General features: G+C 33.8%; 2 protein-coding genes across 2 annotated transcripts; both read right to left on the reverse strand.

Moving 5' to 3' along the window:
• Positions 1–8: 8 nt before the first annotated feature.
• Positions 9–2,174, reverse strand: LOC134242963 (sex-determining region Y protein-like; the record flags this gene model as incomplete). Its single annotated transcript, XM_062725176.1, has 2 exons — positions 2,112–2,174; positions 9–898 (listed from the first exon to the last, which is right to left on the reverse strand). Coding segments are annotated over exons 1-2 (953 nt in total), but the record flags the coding sequence as incomplete, so codon positions are not given.
• A 3,719-nt stretch (positions 2,175–5,893) lies between these two features.
• Positions 5,894–9,664, reverse strand: LOC134242964 (serine/arginine-rich splicing factor 1-like). Its single transcript, XM_062725177.1, has 3 exons — positions 9,571–9,664; positions 6,153–6,453; positions 5,894–6,068 (listed from the first exon to the last, which is right to left on the reverse strand). Exons 1-2 carry the CDS (start codon positions 9,662–9,664, stop codon positions 6,164–6,166), a joined length of 384 nt encoding a protein of 127 aa, XP_062581161.1. The 3' UTR covers positions 5,894–6,068; positions 6,153–6,163.
• Positions 9,665–23,367: the final 13,703 nt, after the last annotated feature.

Raw genomic sequence — 23,367 nt, forward strand, 5'->3', positions numbered from 1 at the left:
TGTGTGACTGTTTTCTCTTATGTTGATGGTGTTCTCTCTCTGATGTTGATGGTGTGTGACTGTTTCTCTCTCTGATGTTGATTGTGTGTGAATGTTTCTCTCTGATGTTGATGGTGTGTGACTGTTTTCTCTGATGTTGATTGTGTGTGACTGTTTCTCTCTCTGATGTTGATGATGTGTGACTGTTTCTCTCTCTGATGTTGATTGTGTGTGACTGTTTCTCTCTCTGATGTTGATTGTGTGTGACTGTTTCTCTCTGATGTTGATGGTGTGTGACTGTTTTCTCTGATGTTGATGGTGTTCTCTCTCTGATGTTGATGGTGTGTGACTGTTTCTCTCTCTGATGTTGATGGTGTTCTCTCTCTGATGTTGATGGTGTGTGACTGTTTCTCTCTGATGTTGATGGTGTGTGACTGTTTCTCTCTGATGTTGATTGTGTGTGAATGTTTCTCTCTGATGTTGATTGTGTGTGACTGTTTCTCTCTGATGTTGACGGTGTGTGACTGTTTCTCTCTCTGATGTTGATGGTGTGTGACTGTTTCTCTCTCTGATGTTGATGGTGTGTGACTGTTTCTCTCTGATGTTGATGGTGTGTGACTGTTTCTCTCTCTGATGTTGATGGTGTGTGACTGTTTCTATCTCTGATGTTGATGGTGTGTGACTGTTTCTCTCTCTGATGTTGATTGTGTGTGACTGTTTCTCTCTGATGTTGATGGTGTGTGACTGTTTCTCTCTGATGTTGATGGTGTGTGACTGTTTCTCTCTGATGTTGATGGTGTGTGACCGTTTTCTCTTTGATGTTGATGGCCACTTTGTGTGAGTGTTTCTCTCTTAGATGATGCTGGTTGATTATAACAGTTGTTGTCTGAGATAATTGATGGATTTCTATTGTTGTTGTCTGAGATAAATGATGGATTGCTATTGTTGTTGTTTGAAATAATTGATGGATTGCTACTTTTATTTTTTGAGATAATTATTTGGATTGCTACTGTTGTTGTTTGAGATAATTGATGGATTGCTATTGTTATTTTTTGAGATAATTGATGGATTTCTATTGTTATTGTCTGAGATAATTGATGGATTGCTATTGTTGTTGTCTGAGATAATTGATGGATTGCTACTGTTGTTGTTTGAGATAATTGATGGATTGCTACTGTTGTTGTCTGAGATAATTATTTGGGTTGCTACTGTTGTTGTCTGAGATAATTATTTGAGTTGCTACTGTCGTTGTCTGAGATAATTATTTGGGTTGCTACTGTTGTTGTCTGAGATAATTATTTGAGTTGCTACTGTCGTTGTCTGAGATAATTATTTGAGTTGCTACTGTCGTTGTCTGAGATAATTATTTGGGTTGCTACTGTTGTTGTCTGAGATAATTATTTGAGTTGCTACTGTCGTTGTCTGAGATAATTATTTGGGTTGCTACTGTTGTTGTCCCAGATGAAGTGCGGTTGATTGTTGTTCTGTACGAATCATGATCTAGTGTGTTATTTCTTTCCTTTATCATTTGTGCTCATTTTGTTTGACACATTTGAGGGGAGTTCATTCATTTGTCACTAACACTTTATATCGAGTATATATTAATTAAATGAAAAGTGATCACTAGACTTCTATACATGTAGTTATTGATATAGTTTGATATGTGCTACAGTCATTTGCTTTAATGAATAATACTAACAGTAAATAAATTGTTACCTATGTACCTATGATCATATAATGAGTGTCAAGTGTGATAGGTGTTATCACTGATTTTTGCTTTGAGAGCAACAAGTGTCATCTCCCATGGCAGTAAATGTTACGTTAATGCATACCGATCAAAAAGTGAAATGAGAGGTCACAATGACATCATGTAACAAAGATTATGTGAAAGTCTCATTAAAATTTCATTCAATGGTATGAGAGAGTTGCGGATAAGAGATGGGTAACCCAAAGCGTAACAGACAGACGGATGGACGGACATCCCGATCATTTATTCACTATATACTCTCCCACTTTTCAAGCGGGGTATAAAAACACTGCTTGAGTTGCACAACAGTTGTGAAAGATGTCTGGTATTTTAGTGAGTGAGTATTTTATTAAGACTGATCAGTATTTTCACTAAGACTGAGTACACTCATGGTGATAATGGTTATATTACGGTCTGGTATCTTTGCTAACTGTGACACAAACTTCATTTCCGCAAGTGAGTTAAGGCTAGATATGGATATTTCTATGCAAATGAGCTAATAAAAATTCATAAGTTGTATATTTCATGTACAGAGAATGTTCAAATTGATTTTCTAATACATACTAAGTACCCACAGTTTATTAAAGCAAGTGCACATTATGACGTCATATTATGACGTCATTGTTCTCTCCCATTCAAGGTAATTAATCACATCAACAAAATCACGTCGGCGCAAGGGCATATCCTATCTAATTTAAAATAAAAAATGTATAATATTAAGGAGAATATTGTTAAAATTAATAAAATTGCTGCACAAATCCTATGAACTTTCTTAATCGATAAAAATTTTAGGAAACTTACACTGGACTGTGAATTTTTTTCCCTGTTTAAACTTAAAACTGTACGAATAGTAACTAAACAATTGCAGCGCCGACATTTGTGCAGCAATATCTTAAATACTTGTAATATCCCGCGTCTTTTTCTACATTGTTTCTGTAAAACAAAGTAAGGTATGCCCTTGCGCCGAAGCGATTTTGTTCATGTTTCTTATAAACTTGTGTAGTAGAAGTCAATGGCGTCAAAATATGACGTCATAATGTGTACTGGCTATCGCATGTCGTGGGTACCTGGAATGTACCAGAAAACAAGTCTTTACATTTTCAGTGCAGTAGGTAGAGCAATTATGGAATTTAATTAGATATTTTGCATAGAAACCTCCATATGTAGCGTTAACTCACTCGCGTCATTGACTGTTGGCTTGTTATCATTGACAAAAAAAATCGCGAAGTATTGCAGTTATTCCTGTACTGTCGTATATTGCTCGTTATTGTCTGAATGCTAGTTATCTGAGTTTTTTATGACGTCTATAGGTCAATGTACTGTACATTGAACCCGTACCTTTTGTCCATTTGTCTTTATCCTTTGAACTATAGGAATTGAAAGTGAGGGGGGATAATTGAAAGTGGGGGGGGGAGGACTAAACAAACAAAATAAGGTAAATCCCAACTTTCAATGCCTATATCATGTCTATCTTTGCAAAAAAAAGTGAGGGGGGCTAAGCCCCCCCCTCCCCCTCGTTCCGACGCCTATGTAGGGCGTGGTTAAGGAGGCTGGGGTCAACAAATTAACCATCAGATATAACTTCATTTTTTAGATATGATATCTTAAGCTGTAAACTTTCATTTTGCAAAGAAAAATTTCAAACATTTTTGTTTTGAAATTTGATCATTTTTTTATATATCTTCTGATGGAGCTCTTCTTCTAAAGGAGATCAATAGAGTCCAAAACTGGCCAAAACCACCAGCCCTCTTAAGCTAATGTTGGTTTTTTTTAAATAAAGTGTACGGTTATTTTCTGTCAATTCAAAGATCTTAACGTTCTAGACAGAAATCAAGCTTTCCCGGTGTGTATGATTACTCTGTAGGCCTTTATAATCTATCACAGGCAAGTGATCATTCGAACACTCTAGCACGTTATTAGCAGTGTCGAAACCTTTTCTTGTTTCAAATGTGACGGGTATTGCCAAAATTTGAATGGAGGCGCACAAGGCGAGAACAATCCCCCGCTCTGAGAAAAGACATTTCTCAATCCTAAAAGTTATATTTTTTTCAAAATTATATTGTTTACATATAATCTTTTACACATTTAATTCTGTATTTCATTGTTTTAATATTTTATTCAACTCATATTTTTAAGATATGTGAAAACAAAAAAGAAAAACTTTCACGTACATGTATGATTCGAACTCTCTCCATAGCGGAGGGTTTGGTCCAAGACGACCGCTTTAACCACTACGCTACGAAGAATATACATTTGTCTGTCAGTGTAATTTAAATGAACGGGTTTGTTGAAGGGTACATTTTTTCAGAAATTTTCGATTCTCATATAGAATGCAGGCGCGTAGCCAGGCGTACGTTTGTACGCAAAAACGTCCACATCATTTTGAAAAAAAAAATATGAGAGAGAGATAGATAGGGAAACAGGCGTAATTTACATATATGCTTGTAATATGTTCTTAAAGCATACACGTCAAATGGCATTTTAAAAATAAATTTAAAAGAAAATTACAATTTCAAATAACAAAAAGAAATAAAAATTAACAAGATCAGTTTTAAGGGAAAAAACGATAGGATATGCACCTCTCTGAAATCATTCGATTTTCCCAGAATTTGGTTTATATTAAACATTGCTAGTAAGCTTCTTTCTTAATGAATAACATACTAATATTGACTTTTCAGTGACATACAGCGATTTTGGACAGATCCTTTCTTATTTTTGAGTGTTTGTTCGCTTTTGTATAAAACCGAATATGACTGCGAAACAAACTTTTTAAGTGTAAGAAAAATGTGATCAGGAGGGTCGAATATGCACACTGAGATCGTCGAAAACTCACTAGCTACCGGGGGCTTCGCCCCCTAGGCCCCCACCAGGGCTTTGTCATAGACCCATTAGGGTTTTAAGGCACCCCCAAAACCCCTGCATGACCTACTCGGGCGTCCACATCACAGGTACCTTGGCTACGCCCCTGGAATGGGTTCAGATTCCATTTTTTTAACAAATGAAATAGATTTTACATTTACGTTTCCAAAATGTAAGCGTTAACGAAAAATGGAGACTTGGCCCATTCATGTTCAAAATTCATTTTTATAGCTCTGGTAAACCCATTTTCCACTGAAATGTGCTTAACTGTCAACTTTGAAATAAAGATTATCAAATAATAAGTCGTTCAGTAAACTGAAATGATAAAATGTTTAGAAGATGACATTATTGAGAACATGATTTTAGAAAAATATAACTTTTCTGTGAATTTTGAAAATTGAGAAACATTTTATCTCAGAGCGGGGGATTGTCCACACCTTATACGCCCTCTTTGTTATCAATTTTGTCAGGATTGATTTTGATTACTGCAGATACTATTTGATGACTATGACAGGTGAATGTTGTATTTGGTTTGTACAGTTTTGTTGTTGTTCACTTTGGTTATTTATGGGGATATAGACATTGTATGTCTAAGAAAAAGCCACAAATATTTTATGCCCCCGTAGTCGAAGATTAGGGGACACAAAGTTTATGTCCTGTCTGACTGTCAGTTTGTCTGTCTGCAAGGACTTAAACCTTGCCTTGAAGCTTTAATTGGTTGAGGGTATGACTTTTGTATTTCACAGATGTATATTTTGTCAAGACCTTTCTGTGGGTACTAATATATTTGATCTCTTGACCTTGTAGAGTCACCCACTTAGGCAAAATTTTACGAAACTTTTATAACCTTGGCCATAACTTTCAAAGGTTTCTTTCTAGGGGTTTTATGTTTCTAAATCACAATTTTATTACTTGTGACCTTTCCTCCAGTACAAGTATTTTTGACTTTTTGTCCTTGATCTTCGTTGCTTGACATACTTTTTAAAAACTTTAACATTGGTCACATCTTTTGAACAAATGGTGCTAGGATTTTTTATGTTTTCCTTCTGACAAAACATCCCTTTGCGTACTTTTACTTTCGGAGTTTTATCAACTTTTGAAAAGCTTCAACCACGGTCATACTAATAATTGTGACCGCCTTGGTGCTAGGGTTTTCATGTTTCACAAGTATTTTCCTTGTCACGATACCTTGATTTGGTAAAAATTATCATTAATCTCTTGACCTTGATCTTGGAGTTTGTCTTGCATTTGCAAAACTTTAACCTTAACCATAAGTTGCCAAACGGGGGCATCAAACATATCTTGTAACAATGATAACAAACTTGGTCCTGGTTAATATATACATGTATTATATCAATACAAAGAGCGTCTAAAGGCGATGTTCCCGGCTGTATTGGACTGATGAGTTGGTGCGATTCGATGGATTCGAGGCGTGCAATAGGACCCACTTCACATACACTTCTGAGAAAGATTGAAGCTCTACCTGTAGAAATAAAAGATAAAAGAAATGTTATCTTAAAATTAAAATGGATGTCACATCACATCTTGACTTTATTGTCGACCCCACCTTTTCTATGTCTAGTAGGTGTAACAGCAGATGCCGCCTTGTCTGTTACAACCAAAGTCATAGTCCCAGGAGAGACAGTTTTCGTAGATTACTCCCCAGAAATCGACTCGTCTGGGAGGGGGCCTTCCTCTGGCTCCGGGCCCACCTCTTCCTCCTCTACCGGCGCCGGCCCCTCGTCCCCCAGCGGCTCCGTTTGCCCCTCCTGCCCCCGCGGCCGGTTCCTCGGTTTCCTGTTCAGAAGCAGCCATTCTGTAGGGATTAATGCAGTATCCACCATCTCTACGGCAGTTTGACATTATATCTGAAATTAGAGAAAAATAAAATCACTTTTACAGTTTACTGGATATTAACAAAGAGTTGTATTTAAAAATCATATTATAAAGTATATTTTCTTAAATAAATGGATGACATGTTATAATGTCATTAATGTATTAAAGGCAGCCTTTGTTTTGAGTTAGTAAGTATTCATCTGTTTCTTCACACTCTGTAATCAAATATACAGAATATAATATTACAATTTAATATAGTGAGGAAAGATTTGTCTTTTTAGGAAATAAAACTTTGGACAAAATCAGTTTCTTATAGTTATACATTTCATAGGCGTCGGAACCGGGGGGGGGGGGGGGGGGGGAGGGGGTGGCTTACCCCCCCCCCCCCCCCCCGCCACACACACACACACTTATTTTGCAAAGATAGACTTAGTATAGGCATTGTACATTGCGGCGTAAGTTTACACCCCCCCCCCCAATTTCTCCAGACACGTCGCAGTACAGGTTTAAAATGGACACAGTGGTGGTATTTGGAATAAGTTTTGGTAATAAAAGAAGGTCAATAACACCCCACCCCCCACCCACGAAATAGGATTTTCATGTTTGGACAATGGACATATTTACTTTTTTTTTTTGCTTGTCAGGTATTTTTGTAGGTTAAAAAAAAATTCTTACACTTAGCCCCCCCCCCCCCAACTTTCAATTTGCTTCTAACGTCAATGCATTTACCAATAAATATAGTACTGTTTATAGGTTATATAATTATGAGAGAGAGAAAAAAAGAGGGGGGAGCTATATCACAGTGAATTATTAATTAGGTATAAGAACAATAAGTATAAGACCATTGTATCATTATTAATGTATAGGAAATGCATAATTCCATAACAAGTATATTTATATGTGTTTTTTTATTGTGAAATATTCACAGTTTTCATTGATTTGGAAAGAATACTTCTTTTTATTAAATATGTCGTCTTTAGCATTGCCGAACTTCGTCTGCCGTTCTAGCGGAACATTCATACATGTATTTGACAAAATACTATAAATTCTACCAGTGAGCCATTTCTTTACGCTCTAAAACCTAAATATAAAGCGTATATTCATAAACCTGTCATAAACACTTTTATAACAGAAGCACTTATTGTATCTGACCCGTTCTGTACCAACATAAAAAAACACCGACTATAAGGAGCACCTTGTAGGATACCAGCTTGTCCTCCGAAGTATTGCAAAAATCTGTAGGATTCATGTGTGTATCATATACATGGATAAACAAAAGAATGTGTTAATCCGATAATATGTTCGAAATTATGAATACGAAATGTAAATTAAATATAGGCCTATCATAAGAGTAAAAAGTTCTGTATTGCATTATGGAAATAAAAAGTACTTCGTTTTTCCCCTGTGATATTATCTAACTTTCTGATATTTATACTCTTAAATCATTCTGTCTTTTAAAATACGAGGAAGTGAATGGCACAAGTTTGAACGAGGATTTTTATGGTTGGTCAAATAAGTAATATTATTGTAGGATGCCGAGGAGTGCACTGTTTCGTATCAGCAGGCACTGACACTATCATTAATTATGGCGCGGTTTTTGACAGTCTGTGCGCTCATTCCTCGTCCAACGGTGTGTTTACCTTTATTATTTACAGGTGAAAATATGCTTAATTAATAAATCTGACGCCGGTTAGGCTACATCAAACAAACCGCTTTGATGTTTTCGAAATGTAGGGTTCCTTCATACAAAATGTATATATATGATTATATGGATTTCCTGAGAAATTTTTCATTTAATGATAGTTGCTCAGAAAATTTAATTTAATGATTATACATTTTCTTAATTCTGTGCAAGAAAGCCTGAAAGAAATTGGCTTTTCATGTTTTTCAGGCTTGTGTATAAATTGGAAACACACAGCGTCTTCCTAAATCTTCATATTTTTAAGGACATCAGTGAACAGAGTCTTTCTTCTTTCTTCCAAAGTCAACTCAGCAGAGATTTCATAGTTCACTTTAACGTTAATAATTTTTGCTCTTTTGTATTTGTCCCCCTCCCTGAAAAAAATTTAAAAGAACATTCCTGCTTCTCCGGTTCAGTCACGGCCTGCCTGCTTTTCCATGACTTTTGTTTTTCCGTGATTGGTTTTAACTACTAGTTATGAGAAGCCTCCCTTCCTTGATATCTTCTTTTAGCGATTTTTGCCCAGCCACAGGTTGTGCTTAGCAACAAATTGTTCTTACTTTAGATATTTGAATGTATTTTCCAGTAATTTTCTTATAAAGAACTGAATATGAATGAATTTCACAGTTTATACTGTTATTTGATGTTTCAGAATTGATAAAAATTATTCATCTTTAAGGAAGCTCCAAACACTGCACACTAAAGAGTTTTATTTATAGGGTAGTTTTAGCATTATATTAGACCAAAGATAAGTAAATGAATTCATTTTTTGCATTTATTTTCCCTATGTAAGTAAACAACAATTATTTCTGCACATAAATTGTTCTATTGTCTTTGAATATTTTTCCTGCGAAAATAAGGCAGGTACCCATGTTGAAAATTAATTATCAGTAGCCCCAATAGGCATGTTCACACCTTTATACGATATATTCCAAGTCCAATAAGCACTTTTTATTAGTGTTTAGAGTTTTCTTAAACAAAGGCAGCCCTTCTTATCCACATAGGGTAAAAAAGGTTGTTGACAAAAGATTTTAGGTACATGGTCGAGAGAGGCAAAAACATATAATCGCGGAAAAGCTTTAGCGTAAGTGCTGTGAAAATGGATCAGCGATAAAATGTGAGAAGTCACAGAGAGAAGTTGAATTTAATTTGTTTCAAATTGATGTGCTGAAAAACAATGGAAAACAAACAAGAGAAACATAAATATTGATAGATCTAAAGGTACACCTTGTCTCAGACCATATAGACAGTAACAAAGGTCAAAATATCTGTGCCTGTATTTTTACCTTTATTTATAATTTGTGTTAAAATACTGATAAAATAAAATTTCACTTGCCTCAAAAAATGCAAAATCTGTCAAAGTGTGACCATTGTGAATTCTGGACATTTAAATGTGGATGTGTATTTCGATACTGATAAGAAATATATGAAAGAATTTTTAATTTTTTTTTCTTCAGAGGAATCTTACCTCTGTATTCACCGAAAAAGTCGAAAAAACCCTCATTTCCTGGTATTAGATAGATCCCTATCAGACTTAACAGAAGCAAACCCCGAAGCAGCATCGTGTCCGCTGCTCTCGCTGGATATTCCTGTTGTCTTATGTCCGTTTACGGTTTGGTCATTGAGGGTCACACCTTTTTATCCCAATGAATAAAGGTTAGAGGTCAGGATAATTTAGGAAATAATAAATAGGAGAGGTATTCGTGATTCTGCCAGTAGGTGGCAATAAATAATGACCCTGGTTTGCTCAGAAGCATGGTAATCTAACATTTATCCGTTGTATATTTAGATCATAGGATGTCCATTTACTGTGTATACATAACCTCCTCAGGACATTCAATGAGCGTATAGCCTTTGACAAGACTATAGCTTCTTATTTCCTATAATTATACTAATTAATATTCAACCTAGGTACTACGTACAAAAATACACATCTCCTTGAAGCCAAGGTCTGAGAAAATTCTTCATATTATAAATGACATGTAATTTTTTTATTATTCTGCTTTTACAAAAATCACACACATACATACAATCAAATAGACACGATTTATGGTAAAGAGAAATGGAATTTGTTGAAAGAGAGAGAGAGAATTCGAAGGTAGTAAACTTTCAAAATATTAATTGATGTAAAAAGAATATGTATTTTGAGTCTTTACATTTTTTTAATTCCCTGTCAATGTTTTGTAAATTCCTCAAATTAACAATTTTGGACAGTCCTCTAATCCTTTCAGTAATTACATGTTTTAAAGCCTCAAAGCTCAGTTTCGTTGGTTTTATTACTTACTTGAAAAATGCACTGTTAAAGTTATAAGTAAAAAATTACATGAGGAAGACAAGAATTATGATTAAGAGAAAAATAACATTGGCAAAGATAAGTAATCACGGGAAGAAAGAGACGGAGAATGGGGGAATGGATTGATCTGACATTCTCCCCATCAAGTGTCGCTAAGTGACGAAGAATAATCGTTATGCCCCTTTTGACAAATAAAAAAACCCGAAATATGACTTTTGCAGAGTTTTATTTAGCAAATAAAATGCCTTGTATATGCTAGCTACTTACTTTGGCATAAAATATATGAAGATAAAGAACAGTACTAGTATTCAAGCTCAAAAGTTCATTCAAACAATACAAATCAGGACCCCCAAAACATCAGAGGTGGGATCAGGTGCCATGGAGGAATGAACATTCCCTGCCCACCGGTTACACTCGCCTTGTGCTCTTTGTCATAATCGGAAAAAAACTGGGACAATCGTAGTCAATTCAGTACGTAAATAATGAACTAACAATAAGTATGAACAAGATGTGTTTGTGAAACACTGATGCCCCCGTATGGCAGCTTATGGCAAGAATTGAATTCTCTCAACTGCATATCAAACTCCAAAGGTCAAGGTCAATTTAATTGTTTGTACTCAAAGGAAGGTCTTGTTACAAGGAATAAATCTGTGAAATATGAAAGTCCTAGTTCTTACCGTTCGAAAGTTATGATCAAGGTTTAAGTTTTTAAAAGCGGGTCAAACTCCAAGGTCAAGAGGTCAAAAATATTTATACCTGATGAAAGGTTTTGTCACAATAAATACACAGGTGAAGTATGAAAGCCCTAGCTCCAAATGTTCAAAAGTCATGGTCAAGGTTAAAATGTGGTATTTTTTGTAAACGTAGGTCAAACTCCAAGATTAAGGTCATGTGGTCAAAATTTTTCAACCAGGTGAAAGGTCTTGTCACAGTAATATACATGTGAAGTATGAAAGCCCTAGATCCAACTCTTCAAAAGTTATGGCAAAGGTTAAAGTGTGTTTGTTTTTTTTTCTTTTTGTTAAAGTAGATCAAACTCCAAAATCAATGTGGAAAGGTCAAATTTGGTGGTACCCAAAGAAAAGTCTTGTCACATAAAATACACATGTGAAATATGAAAGTCATAGTCCCACCCACTCATTAGTTATGGGCTAAATTAAAGTTTACAACAGGCAGAAAAAAGACAAACAGACAAAAAAACAGATAGACAGACAGGACAAAAACAATTTACCCCCGGGATCTTTTGATCCAGGGGCATAACAATGTCAGTTGGCATATGACTCGATGATAGGCTGTTATATAAGCAAAAAAGAACATGCGAAATTTTGAATTTAAACAAGACTATGGATGTCTCTGTTTCATCAACTTGTTTATCAATAACTCGCTTCGTTTTAGAAATAGTTCATACGTAGAGCATCTCTTGTGTATCGAATGGTATGAGAGGCATAAACCCTATATGCAGGTGATAAGAATATATTGCTTTGGGTAAGGCAGGAAAGTTGACGATTCTTTGCAAATAATATTTTGACAGAAAAAGGGCCGAAAAAATTGCTATACTTATATATAGCTGCAAAACTGTCTGCTTGAGACTATTCGGACGTGTAGAAAAAGCAGAGAGCTACAGATCCAAACGTAGCAAAAACTTTCGATTTCCGCCGTCGTTTTTTTCTCTCTCGAGATTCGGGTTAAATATTTCGCCCTCTTAAAAATGGTATTCGATAATTAACCATATATTTTACTCCTATTTCTTATACTTTATTTACCTTTCAATAGTTCCATATGGCCGTATGTGGTTTTGGAACATCAGTTTAAAAATGCATTTCGACGTCGACTTTGGTGTCATCCTGAAATAAAACGATTAAGTTTTTTCATGATATCTCATTTCTTTTTATATACAAACATGTATTGCATTCTGTATAATAATGGTTAATTATTGAATACCATTTATAAAGCGGTGGAAAGCATTTAATACAAGAAATAGCACCCGAACTCGGAAACGAGCGACAAAAAGGGAGACCCACGGGCCTTACAGGTCACCTGAGCATCATGTAACAACTTTCCAACAATTGAATTTGATTCGTGTTTTAAACCAGGAACCATGGCATTAACAATTTTGAAAGAGGCATCATTGCTCATCATAGCTATACATTAAGCATACTTAGTTTGGTTACTTAATACCCATAATTTGAGTAGGGATACAAACAAAATGCATTTCAACTAATTAGTAATATTCAGCAATAATCAGTAGTGACCCACCCCACAGGAACCCCTGACCCTGAAGCAACAAATTTCACAAGTTTGGAAAAGGCACTCGCTCATCATAAATGTTTGATTAATACCAAGGAGCAGATTTCAATACATTGATTCATTTTCAGTATGTATTCATTAGACCCTCCCTACAGTACCCCTGATCAAGGGGCTTAGAAACTCACAATTCTAGAAGAAGAAGCTAGTCTTGCTCATCATAACTACATATCATACACTGTATGTATGAAGTTAGTATGTTTAAAATCCGTAAGCAAAGAAGATTTTCAAAGAAATAATGTATTTTCACTATATATACATGTAATCAATAGAGCTCCGCCCCAACATGCACCAGAACCCCTGACCCTGGGGTCAAGAAATTGGCAATTTTGGAAAAGACACACTCTTGCTTATCATGACTATACAATGAGCTTATTTGTTTAATATCCAGGAGCAGAGATTCTCAAAGAATTAATGCGTTTTTACAATATAATCAAAAGAGCCCTGTCCTAACACAATTTTGGTAGAGGACTCGATGCTTATTACAATCATGCCAACAGATTATACTGTTACTGTTAACTATGGCACGCCAAAATCACAAAAATGAGCTAAACATAATTTCACAGTTGATAAACTAAGTTTATCGACTGTAAACTATAGTTTACAAACCGTGAACTATAGTTAACAATTCATTAACTATAGTTTTCATCTGTAAAACTATATTTAACGGTCGTTAACTATAGTTTACGAATGCTAATCTAAGTTTATCTGTCTGTAATAAAGCGTTAACAACAGATTTTGTTGATAAACATAGATTCACGTTTGTAAACTAGAATTTACAATCGTAAACTATAGTTATGAGTTGTTAATCATAGTTTCACAAATCGTGAAACTATATTTATCAGATCGTTAACTATAGTTAACGGTTTGTAAACTATAGTTTACAAATCGTGAAACTGTATTTATCAGATAATCTATGTTTTGCAATCGCAAATGATTGTTTTCGGTGTTAAGTATAGTTTACGGTTGTGAAACATAGATTATCGCGTTAACTATGGTTTACAGATGTAAAATATAGATTAACGTTGTTAACTATAGTTTACAGTCCGTAAACTATAGTTTACAACCAATAAACCTAGTTTATCGACTGTGAAACTATGTTTATCTCATTTTTGTGAATTTGGCGTGCCATAGTTAACACTGTGATTATTATACTATGGGTTAAAATTTATTTCAGAAGCACGTGCTTGTGCAGTTCAGGTATTATTTTGTACATTTTTAGCGTCTTCGTTGACCAAATTGTCCATCAAACGTGTGAAAATTTAATGGGCACTAATTGTGCTCCTTTTCTAGTCGACCTTTTTAAAATTCATATGAAGCAAAGATTCTTCAAAACTTTGTACAGAACAAATAATTGCATTGGACTTAAACTCAAAATTCAGATATATCGACGACGTTTTATGAATATGAAGTTTATGAAGTTATTTCTATCCTTTTTGACACGATAAATATATATATATATCCCAGTGAACTTAAAAGACACCACAAAGTATGCCACAGTTTCATATTCTGATATTTTAGTGATTATTGACGACAGATCATCTAAAAATGAATAGGTTAAACAAAAGATGACGTAACAAAAATGCTTTAACTCTAAGTTTTTTCTAACTATTATGATAAATATAAATAACAAAATTGTACACGTTCAAAATAACAAGTACCCGAAAAATCATGAACATACAATTAATGAATCTAAGGAAGAAAATGTTTTGACATTAAATACATAAAGTAAATAAGTCAGATCTATACGGTTACACACGGTTTCTCGGCTTTCAAGAACAAACAAGTTTCTTTGATTATACGGACAATCGGATACGCACTCTTTATTTTCTCTTCTGAGAATGAGGGGGATTACCTGTAAAAGAGAAATAAATATTAAAGGTATACTCTGATTGACAAACATAACTATACTGAAACAATACATTTAATTTATGCATTAAAGCTGAAAGAAATTACATAAACTACCCGGTTTGTAAATATTGCGTTAAATATTAACGACAATATCTGTGTAGGTTTTGGAGATCAGGTCTTCCAATAATCTCTTTAGGAATACCCATGGGAACCGATTACGCCACGTTACTAGCAAACCTATTCTTGTATTCATATGAAGCCGTATAAATTTAAAAAAATGTCTTCATGTGAAAAAAGAATTACTTGCTGTGGCCGTCAAGTCGACATTTAGATACATAAACGATGTATTACCAATAAAAAATAGATACTTCTATTCATATGTTGACTCCATATATCCCAGTGAGCGTCAAATAAAAGAAAACACAGATTCTGACGCTGCTTTTTTATATAGAGAATATTACATATATCCAGCATATCAGCCCGAGGGCCGAAGGCCCGAGGGCTGATATGGGGCGAGGGCTGATGTGACATATGATATGGATTTTAGTATGTAGTATTCTATTTATCATATATTTAAAATACTTAATATCACATATGGTCGTTGAAGAATGTTTGTGCTTGTTACTTACATTTTCTTTAAAATTTAATAGAGCCAATTTTAGGTAACTGGAAAAAAATTAAGACCACAAATGTCATTAAAGAATTATTTTATATGAATATTTAAATAAAATCGAGTAAATTAACTTTTAAACTTAATACAAACGTTACTTCCGGTTTGATATGGATTTTCGGCCCGCCGGTCCGATACGTGATATGGTTTTTTTATATTTGACGTCACCCGTATCACACCGTGCAGAATCAGTGTATTTACTACTAAGTATATGATAAATTTGGATATTTTACGCACATTTTATTCCTCGTTTCCAACTATCGTTGATGTCCTGGCATACTCTACTAACTAGACATTGATTCCTTAAAAAGTTTAAACAAATTATCGTTAATCAATCCGTCACCCGAGGCCTCGACGTCAGCAGAAAGATAAAAAATCCTTGATTTTAGTCCTTTCTTCTTTGATTGGTCGATTCTTTCCATGTTTTTCCTCTAACCAATAAAATTTATTCTTTTTTAAGGGTAAAACAGTACAAAACACATTAGAACTGATTTTTTACATCTAAAAAATACTTTCTCAAACACTTCGATTCATTGATTGTTGATTGTTTTGTGTCTCATTTGAGATGTAACACTTCGAAGATCATCTGGTTATATTTTTCAGGAAATTATACTGGATTTATTACCATTACTTCATCTCTGTTGTGGCTTTTGGAGGTAACAACATATTCCACTTTGTTGAAAACAACTGAAGTCAAATTCCCATGATGCACAGTTCAAGTAGACCGTCTCCCAGAAATCCACCACACGTAATCCGTCTGCTTCCGTCATTCCAGCTCCCGGTGTGGCTTCACAATACGGATTGATGCAGTATCCTCCACTTGTGCGGCATTTATCTACCATCTCTAAATTAAGAAGAACAGTGTACACCTTAGAGTGTTATATATGCCCTAATTTTGTAATTAAAAAAATATTGGGGTTATGGTTAGAAGTTTGCACAATATTTGATTAAAAAAATATTGGGGTTATGATTGAAAAGATTTTGATTCTAAATAGCTTGTCACGTTATAAATAATTTAGATTAATAAAAAATTCGTTTTGATATGAAAATTATTTCAAAAATTATTGATTTTATTTTATAATATTATATATCAAAAAAAAACATTAACACTTTGTTTGCCATAACTTTTTAGTTGATCATGGATAGAATTTTACCGATGTGCATTGTAGTGGTAACATTTTTTATTTGAATCAATGTTCAAAGGTCCTAAACAGTTTAATTAGTAATTTTGTAACAATGATGGCGTCTCCATGTGAATAAAAATTCTCAAGAGGGACGTAAAACAAAACAAACTTTGACCTATGATTTATACTAAGTAGGTAAATAAGAAAGTAAGTAAGCATATCATTTATTATAGTGGCATGTTTGTTGTTACAGAAACAAGCAAATTCAAAGAATTGTGGTCATTCAGAAGTCTCACCGATTCTGATTTTTCCTTTTAAAATATGTCAATCGTGAAGGTCAAGGGGTCAGAAATCATTGCATCCTCGGAATGTATGCTGTAAACACGTATTTTTCATTGTCCTCATAAATGGTTTTGAGTGAATAAATGAACTTGAACTTGAACTCGGAAATATCTTGTCACAGGAAATTAAATGCACATGTGAAAGCCCTATCTCAAACTTCAAGGTCAGGAGGTCAAATATCATAGTGTATTTAGAAAAATCTTGTCACAGGTAATGCACTTATTTAATATGAAAGCCATATCTCTTCTCATTCAAAAGTTATGGCCAATTTTAAGTCTTCAATTTTTTTAACGTAAGTCAAACTTTAAGGTCACGGGGTCATCATAATGTATTTAGAAAGATCTTGTTACAAGCAATACAAAGGTTAAATATGAAAGCACAATTTCTTTCATGGGACTTTCTTTGAATTCTTTAAATAGTTGGTGCTAGGACTTTCATACTTCTTACACGTATTCTGTGTGACAAGACTTTTCGTTGGATTCCAACAACTTGAACTTGACCTTGGAATATTGACATATTTTAAAAAAACATTAACCTTTGCCATAACTTTTTAACGGTAAAGGCTAGGGCTTTCATGCTTCACATATGTAATTCTTGTAACAAGACCTTTCCTAGGATACAAACAACTTTGACCCTTTGACCTTGACTGAGGAGTTTGACCTACTTTTAAAAATCTTTAACTTTGCCCACAACTTTTGTACAGTTAAAGCTAGAGCGTTCATTGTTCAAATATGTAATTCTTGTGAAAAGACCTTTCACTGGATTCCAACAACTTCGACCCTTTGACCTTGGCCTTGGTAGATTGAATTTAAAAAAAAAACTTTAACCTTGGCCATAACTTTTTAACGGTTGGGGTCTAGGGCTTTCATACTTCACATATGTAAGACTTTTCCTGGGATACCAATAATTTGATCGTTTGACCTTAACCTAGAGTTTGACCTACTTTTAAACAACTTTAACCTTGGTCATAAATTTAAAAAAGGCGGTTCTATATACATGTATATATGGCTTTCATATTTCACAATTGTATTTCTTTTTAGAAGACCTTACTTTGGGTACCAACACATTTGATTTGCATTTGAGAAAGATTAACCCTCTGTTGCCATACGGGGGCATCAGTGTTTGACAAACACATCTCAATTTTTTTCTTAAATGATTTATTTTATTCGATGTAATAATATTATTTATGAGACAGGTTGGAATTTTGGAGTTTGGCGTCTCGTATCAATCACGGACAATGTCATTAATTTTGGCACGCTTTTGTCTTCACATTAAGAGTTCATCATTCTTATTTCTAGCACCCACAGGTGTGAGTGCATTAACCTTGAAGTATGAGACAAAAAAGGTTACCTTAATAGCTGTATTCTAATTATGAAAAATATCGAACACTCATGTCCATTTTCCTTGCAAAGCAAGATATCCATTTTCGAATACGATATCTTTACAGGGAATAATTATAAGGGATACTTAGAGGTTGTATAATCTATTAAACATTTAAATTTCTAAAGCGGATGCAGAAGACTAAAAAAAAAACGCCGTCGACTACTTTTAGACATATAGTAATTAATTTTTTGACTACCGGTGATTGTTTCCCTCTTTGCTTATACTCCGCGATGCATGTCACTTTTGAAAGTAAGAAATTTTGATCACATTTGCTTTTTATGGTCATTCTAAAAATTATATTTTTTTGAAAAGTCAGAAAAGTTTATTCTTTTCGTAGTGTTTTACGCATTCTCTCCTTAAATAAAAATTCTTTAATTGTTCTAGTTTAAAATACTTTTAAACATTAGGACTTAAAAAATTAAATTTCATCTCAAAATGCATTTTTATATATCTCATAATGAGGCAAGAGAATTTCGGCAAAAATGTAAACAATGGCATGTGTGAATTCTTTGTTCAGAAAAATGAAAAACTTCGAAAGCATATATTAGTATCGAATAAATTCGATTATTTCCTAATTTAAAAAATGCAACTACGAAACATCTGTTTTGTAATAATGAATGTATTTACAAGCTATAATTTTTCTTGTATTTACAAGATAATTAATGTGCATAATTCTTAATTATAAGATCGAGAAAAATTTCTCGATGTTACGATAAAATTCGTGTAAAAATATATAATTAAAGACACATGTCATTATAAGAATTTTTAAAAATCACTTATTTACTTTTATATAGAAATGGTTTGCACAAACTTTAAATCATACCGAGAGAATAATTTATGAAAAAGTGCTACCTATTGGTATTTGATATCAATAATTCTGCAGATTTTAGCTTAATCAGAAAATATTTATCTATTGGATGTAGAACACAGCTTATCTTTCATTGGACAAGCCTATCTTTATTCGCCAGTGGAAGTCATATGAGAAATCAATTTATCTTGAATTCATAAAACCGCAATCATTTTAATTACGAAATCTTTTCTCTGTTCTTTTAATTTAAAGAGTCTTTCTCATAGTTATAAGATAATTTCTTGCAACAACAAAGCAATATGGTTAATATTTTCTTCTCATAACAGGGTATTATTTTATGATATATTTATCTATTATAAATCAAAATTGATGATTGTACAGTAAATGACCAAAGTATATTCCAATGTTCTATCAAAATATACAGTGCCATCAGTATATACAGAAGTGGCAAATTATCATGCAAAAATCCATTTAGTGTAGCAGTTGACCAAGTTAAAACCATCTTTGATAAAATCTTTTCAACGTAATTCACTAGAAACAACCAGTAAAATCACGAGTACTATCTCTCGTTCAAGTCACCCAGAAACAATAGATCATAATAATTTTTTTTCAGCAAAATTTAAATATTGGGAAATTATCAATCCAAGATTATTGAATTCAGGGTGCTTCCCTTCTTGTAAAATCATCTTAACTTGGAGGTATTTCGAACACGCATATCTCGAATAATTTAGATGTGTCGAATTTACTTGAAAACCCAAAACATTTTTTCTCAAGTATAGTTTACCCTTAGTATGTCGAACGATTGGACATCTTGATTTTACTTTCGGTCCTATTGCATTAGAGATAGAACGGTTTGACTGTATATGGATCGTCTCATTTTTCATATACATGTTCCATTGAAGATGTATACGTAATCCCAGTGTTGCGCAAACTGCCGTGCACTGTGAATTTCTACATAACCTAATTTTTTTCCCTACCTTGTAATTCATTTAAAGATTCACTTGTGAAAAATCCCTCGTTTCCCGACAACGCATATATCCCTATAAGGGTTATAATATGCAACCCCCTAAGCCGCATTGTGTCCACTGCTGCTGTCTGGTGATGTATTTTATCTTATATCTGTATCTTCACTGTCGGGTCGTTGCAGGTTACATCTCTTTATCATAATAATTCAAGTCCAGGTTAAAGTTCAAGTTTTTGAAATAATAAATATGAAAATCTGTGAACCTGTCAGATGACAATTAAAAAATGACTCATTTGTCCGGTCATGTAATGCCCTCTTGCTATGTGTGCATGTCTTCTTGGGGACAACATGTAAATTAATTACAGTTTTTGCATATAATTTAGAATCCTTTCTTGCTTGAAATATGTGCTTAGCCATTATGCTACCAAGCATGTTGAACAGGTGGAAACTTCTTATGAGACAGATTAAGGTGTTCAACAAACTCGTAAATGAAAACTTTCCTCGATCATATTTTCTTTGTTATAATCGAGATCAATCATTTTTATTTCTTTCAAAATTTTTATTCCTCCTAGCACAAAAAGATCTCTGGAATTCAAAACTTAGTGAAATCTAAGAAACATGCAAGTTTACAACTGAGGGTTAAACAAAAGTTGATATATTGTTATCCCCCTTAACTTTAATGAAAAGAATATATTTCCATTCAAAATAATTGAATTGAATTTTTTTAAAAATTAGAGTAAGGGTATAATGCGAGAGATTTGTCATATTTTAAAATACTCTTATACACTTTTAACAAAATCAACACAAATTCCTGATGATATTTGCATATTATGACATTTCCTATCTCGAAAACATATTTTTTAACAATTCTTCGTATACGATTCCTTATATTTCCATTTCATGGTGAAATAAAATTGTAGATTTAGACTTTAAAAATGCAGACATAGATTTAAATTACACGAGGATTCCCATCCCAATTTCAATAGTCCTCGCCCACTGACGTCAAACACAACGGCAGCCGCACGAGATTTTCATGCATATTTGGCCTCCTTAGCGTCAGACTCAGAGACAGATGCGCACGAGATCTGCATGCGTATTAGGCCTCCTTATCTCCTGACCTATTAATATGCATTCGCATCAATCTAATTGAAAATAAGATCTTTGATCCGCTCCTGTTAGATCTAACAGGAGCGGATCAAAGATCTAATTTTAATTAGATTGGTATTTGCAGAAAAATTTCTTAACACTCCCCCCTATACATACTTGAGGTCCTGTCCAATGGTGGTTCGGTGGGTGTAGGAAGGGAATTATTTAGAAAAATTTAAATATGTTCAACCTAATTTGCAGGATACATGTATTGTTATCGTTAATCATGATCCAGCTGCTTTTGAGAGGAAGATTTCAAACAAGTTATATTTTTAAAACTTCGAAGTCCTCTTGTTGCTCCACATAATTTGGACAAACTTGAATCTACAAATGTCAGGAAGCTTTCTACAATGAAGCGCATTGAAGTGGTAAAATTGTCTGTTTGGATGGAACGTTTTGAGCTATCTTTAGACACGCCCATTTCTTTAGAAAGGAAAACTCGGTCAAATGATTCAATCGAATACCTGTAGAACAGGTATTTCATAAATATAACATCCAATGAAATTGACGGTTTACATAAACACCGAGTAAGCACGTGTTCGACTGATACATGTGCTATGCTAACACCAGTAAACATGATAAAATCATAATTATGGACAAATTCGTTGCAATGCGTGTTTTACATAAGCGGGAACTCTATACATAGCTCTTTCTTATTCAAAACTCTTAATTTCAGTGTAACTAATGTTGCTTGTCGCGGGAAGTGTAGTGTCCTAAAACATTACAGCGGATATTCCTTTCTCGTTTCTAAAGAAATGGGCGTGTCGTTATGTTATAATTGACGTTCAAAACATGACTCAGAACGTTTCGTCCAAATGGAAAATTTTACCACTTCAATGCGCTTCATTGTAATAGTTTATTTTTCTTTTATGGTACAGATGAGAAGACTTTTGATAGCTCAGAATTTGCAAGGTTATTAAGGATATCCGACCCTCAGCCAGGAAGGATAGCTCTTTAATTTATGATTTAATTCAAAAAGTCTTAAAATAAAGCTTGAAACATTTTTTCATGCAACAATTTTCATTTTATGCCTGTAAGTATGATTCAATGTTCTTTCAAGTTTTATATACGGAATTTAAAATGTTGACATTTGTACCTCATAAAAAAGTAAAACTTGCTTATTTAGAAAAAAAAATCGAAGTTCTTTTAATTCAGCAATAGTTACCAATGTTTAAAAGCATGATTTGAAATTAGAAGTGATTTACGATGTTTTCTTGAATAGGAAACACTTCATACACTATGCATTATGAAACGATGGAAGTAAATAGGAGAAACAATAGTATCGAATGGGTATAAAAATCTTGCAAATTTCCTTAAAAGCCTGGATACATATAATTTTTATTCCTAAAATGTATTTATTGATCAATTATCAATTAGAAAATATGCAGTAGGTAGTTCTAATCGCATTTTCTGAAAATTTATTTGAGATTTACTAACTTTTACTACATAATTTGATTAACTTTAAAGATGAAGTTTTAAGAAATACCGTAGGTAAATATATTTTACTTTGAGAATTTAGAGACATCTTTGTGAGCATTTTCAATTACTCAATGCTTGATTTTTAGAACCTAGATTACCTTAAATGTATATACTAAAGCAAGAAAAAAAGTTACCTTGGACCCCTCTTGGAAAACGCAGACCCCCTGGTAAATGCGAATTTATGTGAAATGGGTATGAAAAGTGAAATATTTGAGGTAATAGAAGTCATCGACACCCCCCCCCCCCCCCCCCCCTCACGAAATAGGGTTTTGACGTTTGGGTGAGTTTAAGTTTTTTTGATTTCTTTTTTTGCTTGTCAAGAAATTTCTGGGTTGGATTTTTTTTTTGGACTGGGGTGGACCCCCCCCCCCACCCTGGAAAAAATTTCTGGATCCGCGCCTGACAAACATTTTGATTTGTACTCACAAATACTCTGAAGTAGATACATATGTTAAAAAGATGCTTGAGTTTCCGCTAAACAATATCTTTGTAGTTTTGGGGGGTCAAGTCTTACAACAATTTGTCGAAATTCCCATGGCAACCAATATTGCACTCCGTTATTTGCAGACCCAATTTTGAACTCATATGAAGAGAAAACTGTTCAAAATCTCATACATGAAAAGAAAACACTTGCTGAACATTATATTCCATTCGAAAATTTGCTATATCGACGACGTCTTATCAATTATAATAATACAATGAAGCGTATTGAAGTGGTAAAATTTTCCTTTTGGATGAAACGTTCTGAGTCATGTTTTGAAGGTCAATTTAGAACATAATGACACGCCCATTTCTTTAGAAACGAAAAAGAAATATTCGTCGAAATGTTTAAGGACACCTGACTCTTCGTGACAAGCAACATGAGTTACAATGAAGCGCATTGAAGTGGTAAAATTTTCCG

Source organism: Saccostrea cucullata, unplaced genomic scaffold (genome assembly GCF_032062105.1).
Source record: "Saccostrea cucullata isolate Sc308-1 unplaced genomic scaffold, CSIRO_AGI_Scuc_v1 ctg128, whole genome shotgun sequence".
Classification (NCBI taxonomy): domain Eukaryota; kingdom Metazoa; phylum Mollusca; class Bivalvia; order Ostreida; family Ostreidae; genus Saccostrea; species Saccostrea cuccullata.

Bases quoted from the DNA above. Each gene is read 5' to 3' on its own strand.
- LOC134242964 (XM_062725177.1), bottom strand. From the start codon at position 9,664: ATGCTGCTTCGGGGTTTGCTTCTGTTAAGTCTGATAGGGATCTATCTA. The intron at 6,454-9,570 runs GTAAGATTCCTC...CTCTAATTTCAG, and splicing joins CTTTTTCGGTGAATACAGAG to ATATAATGTCAAACTGCCGT.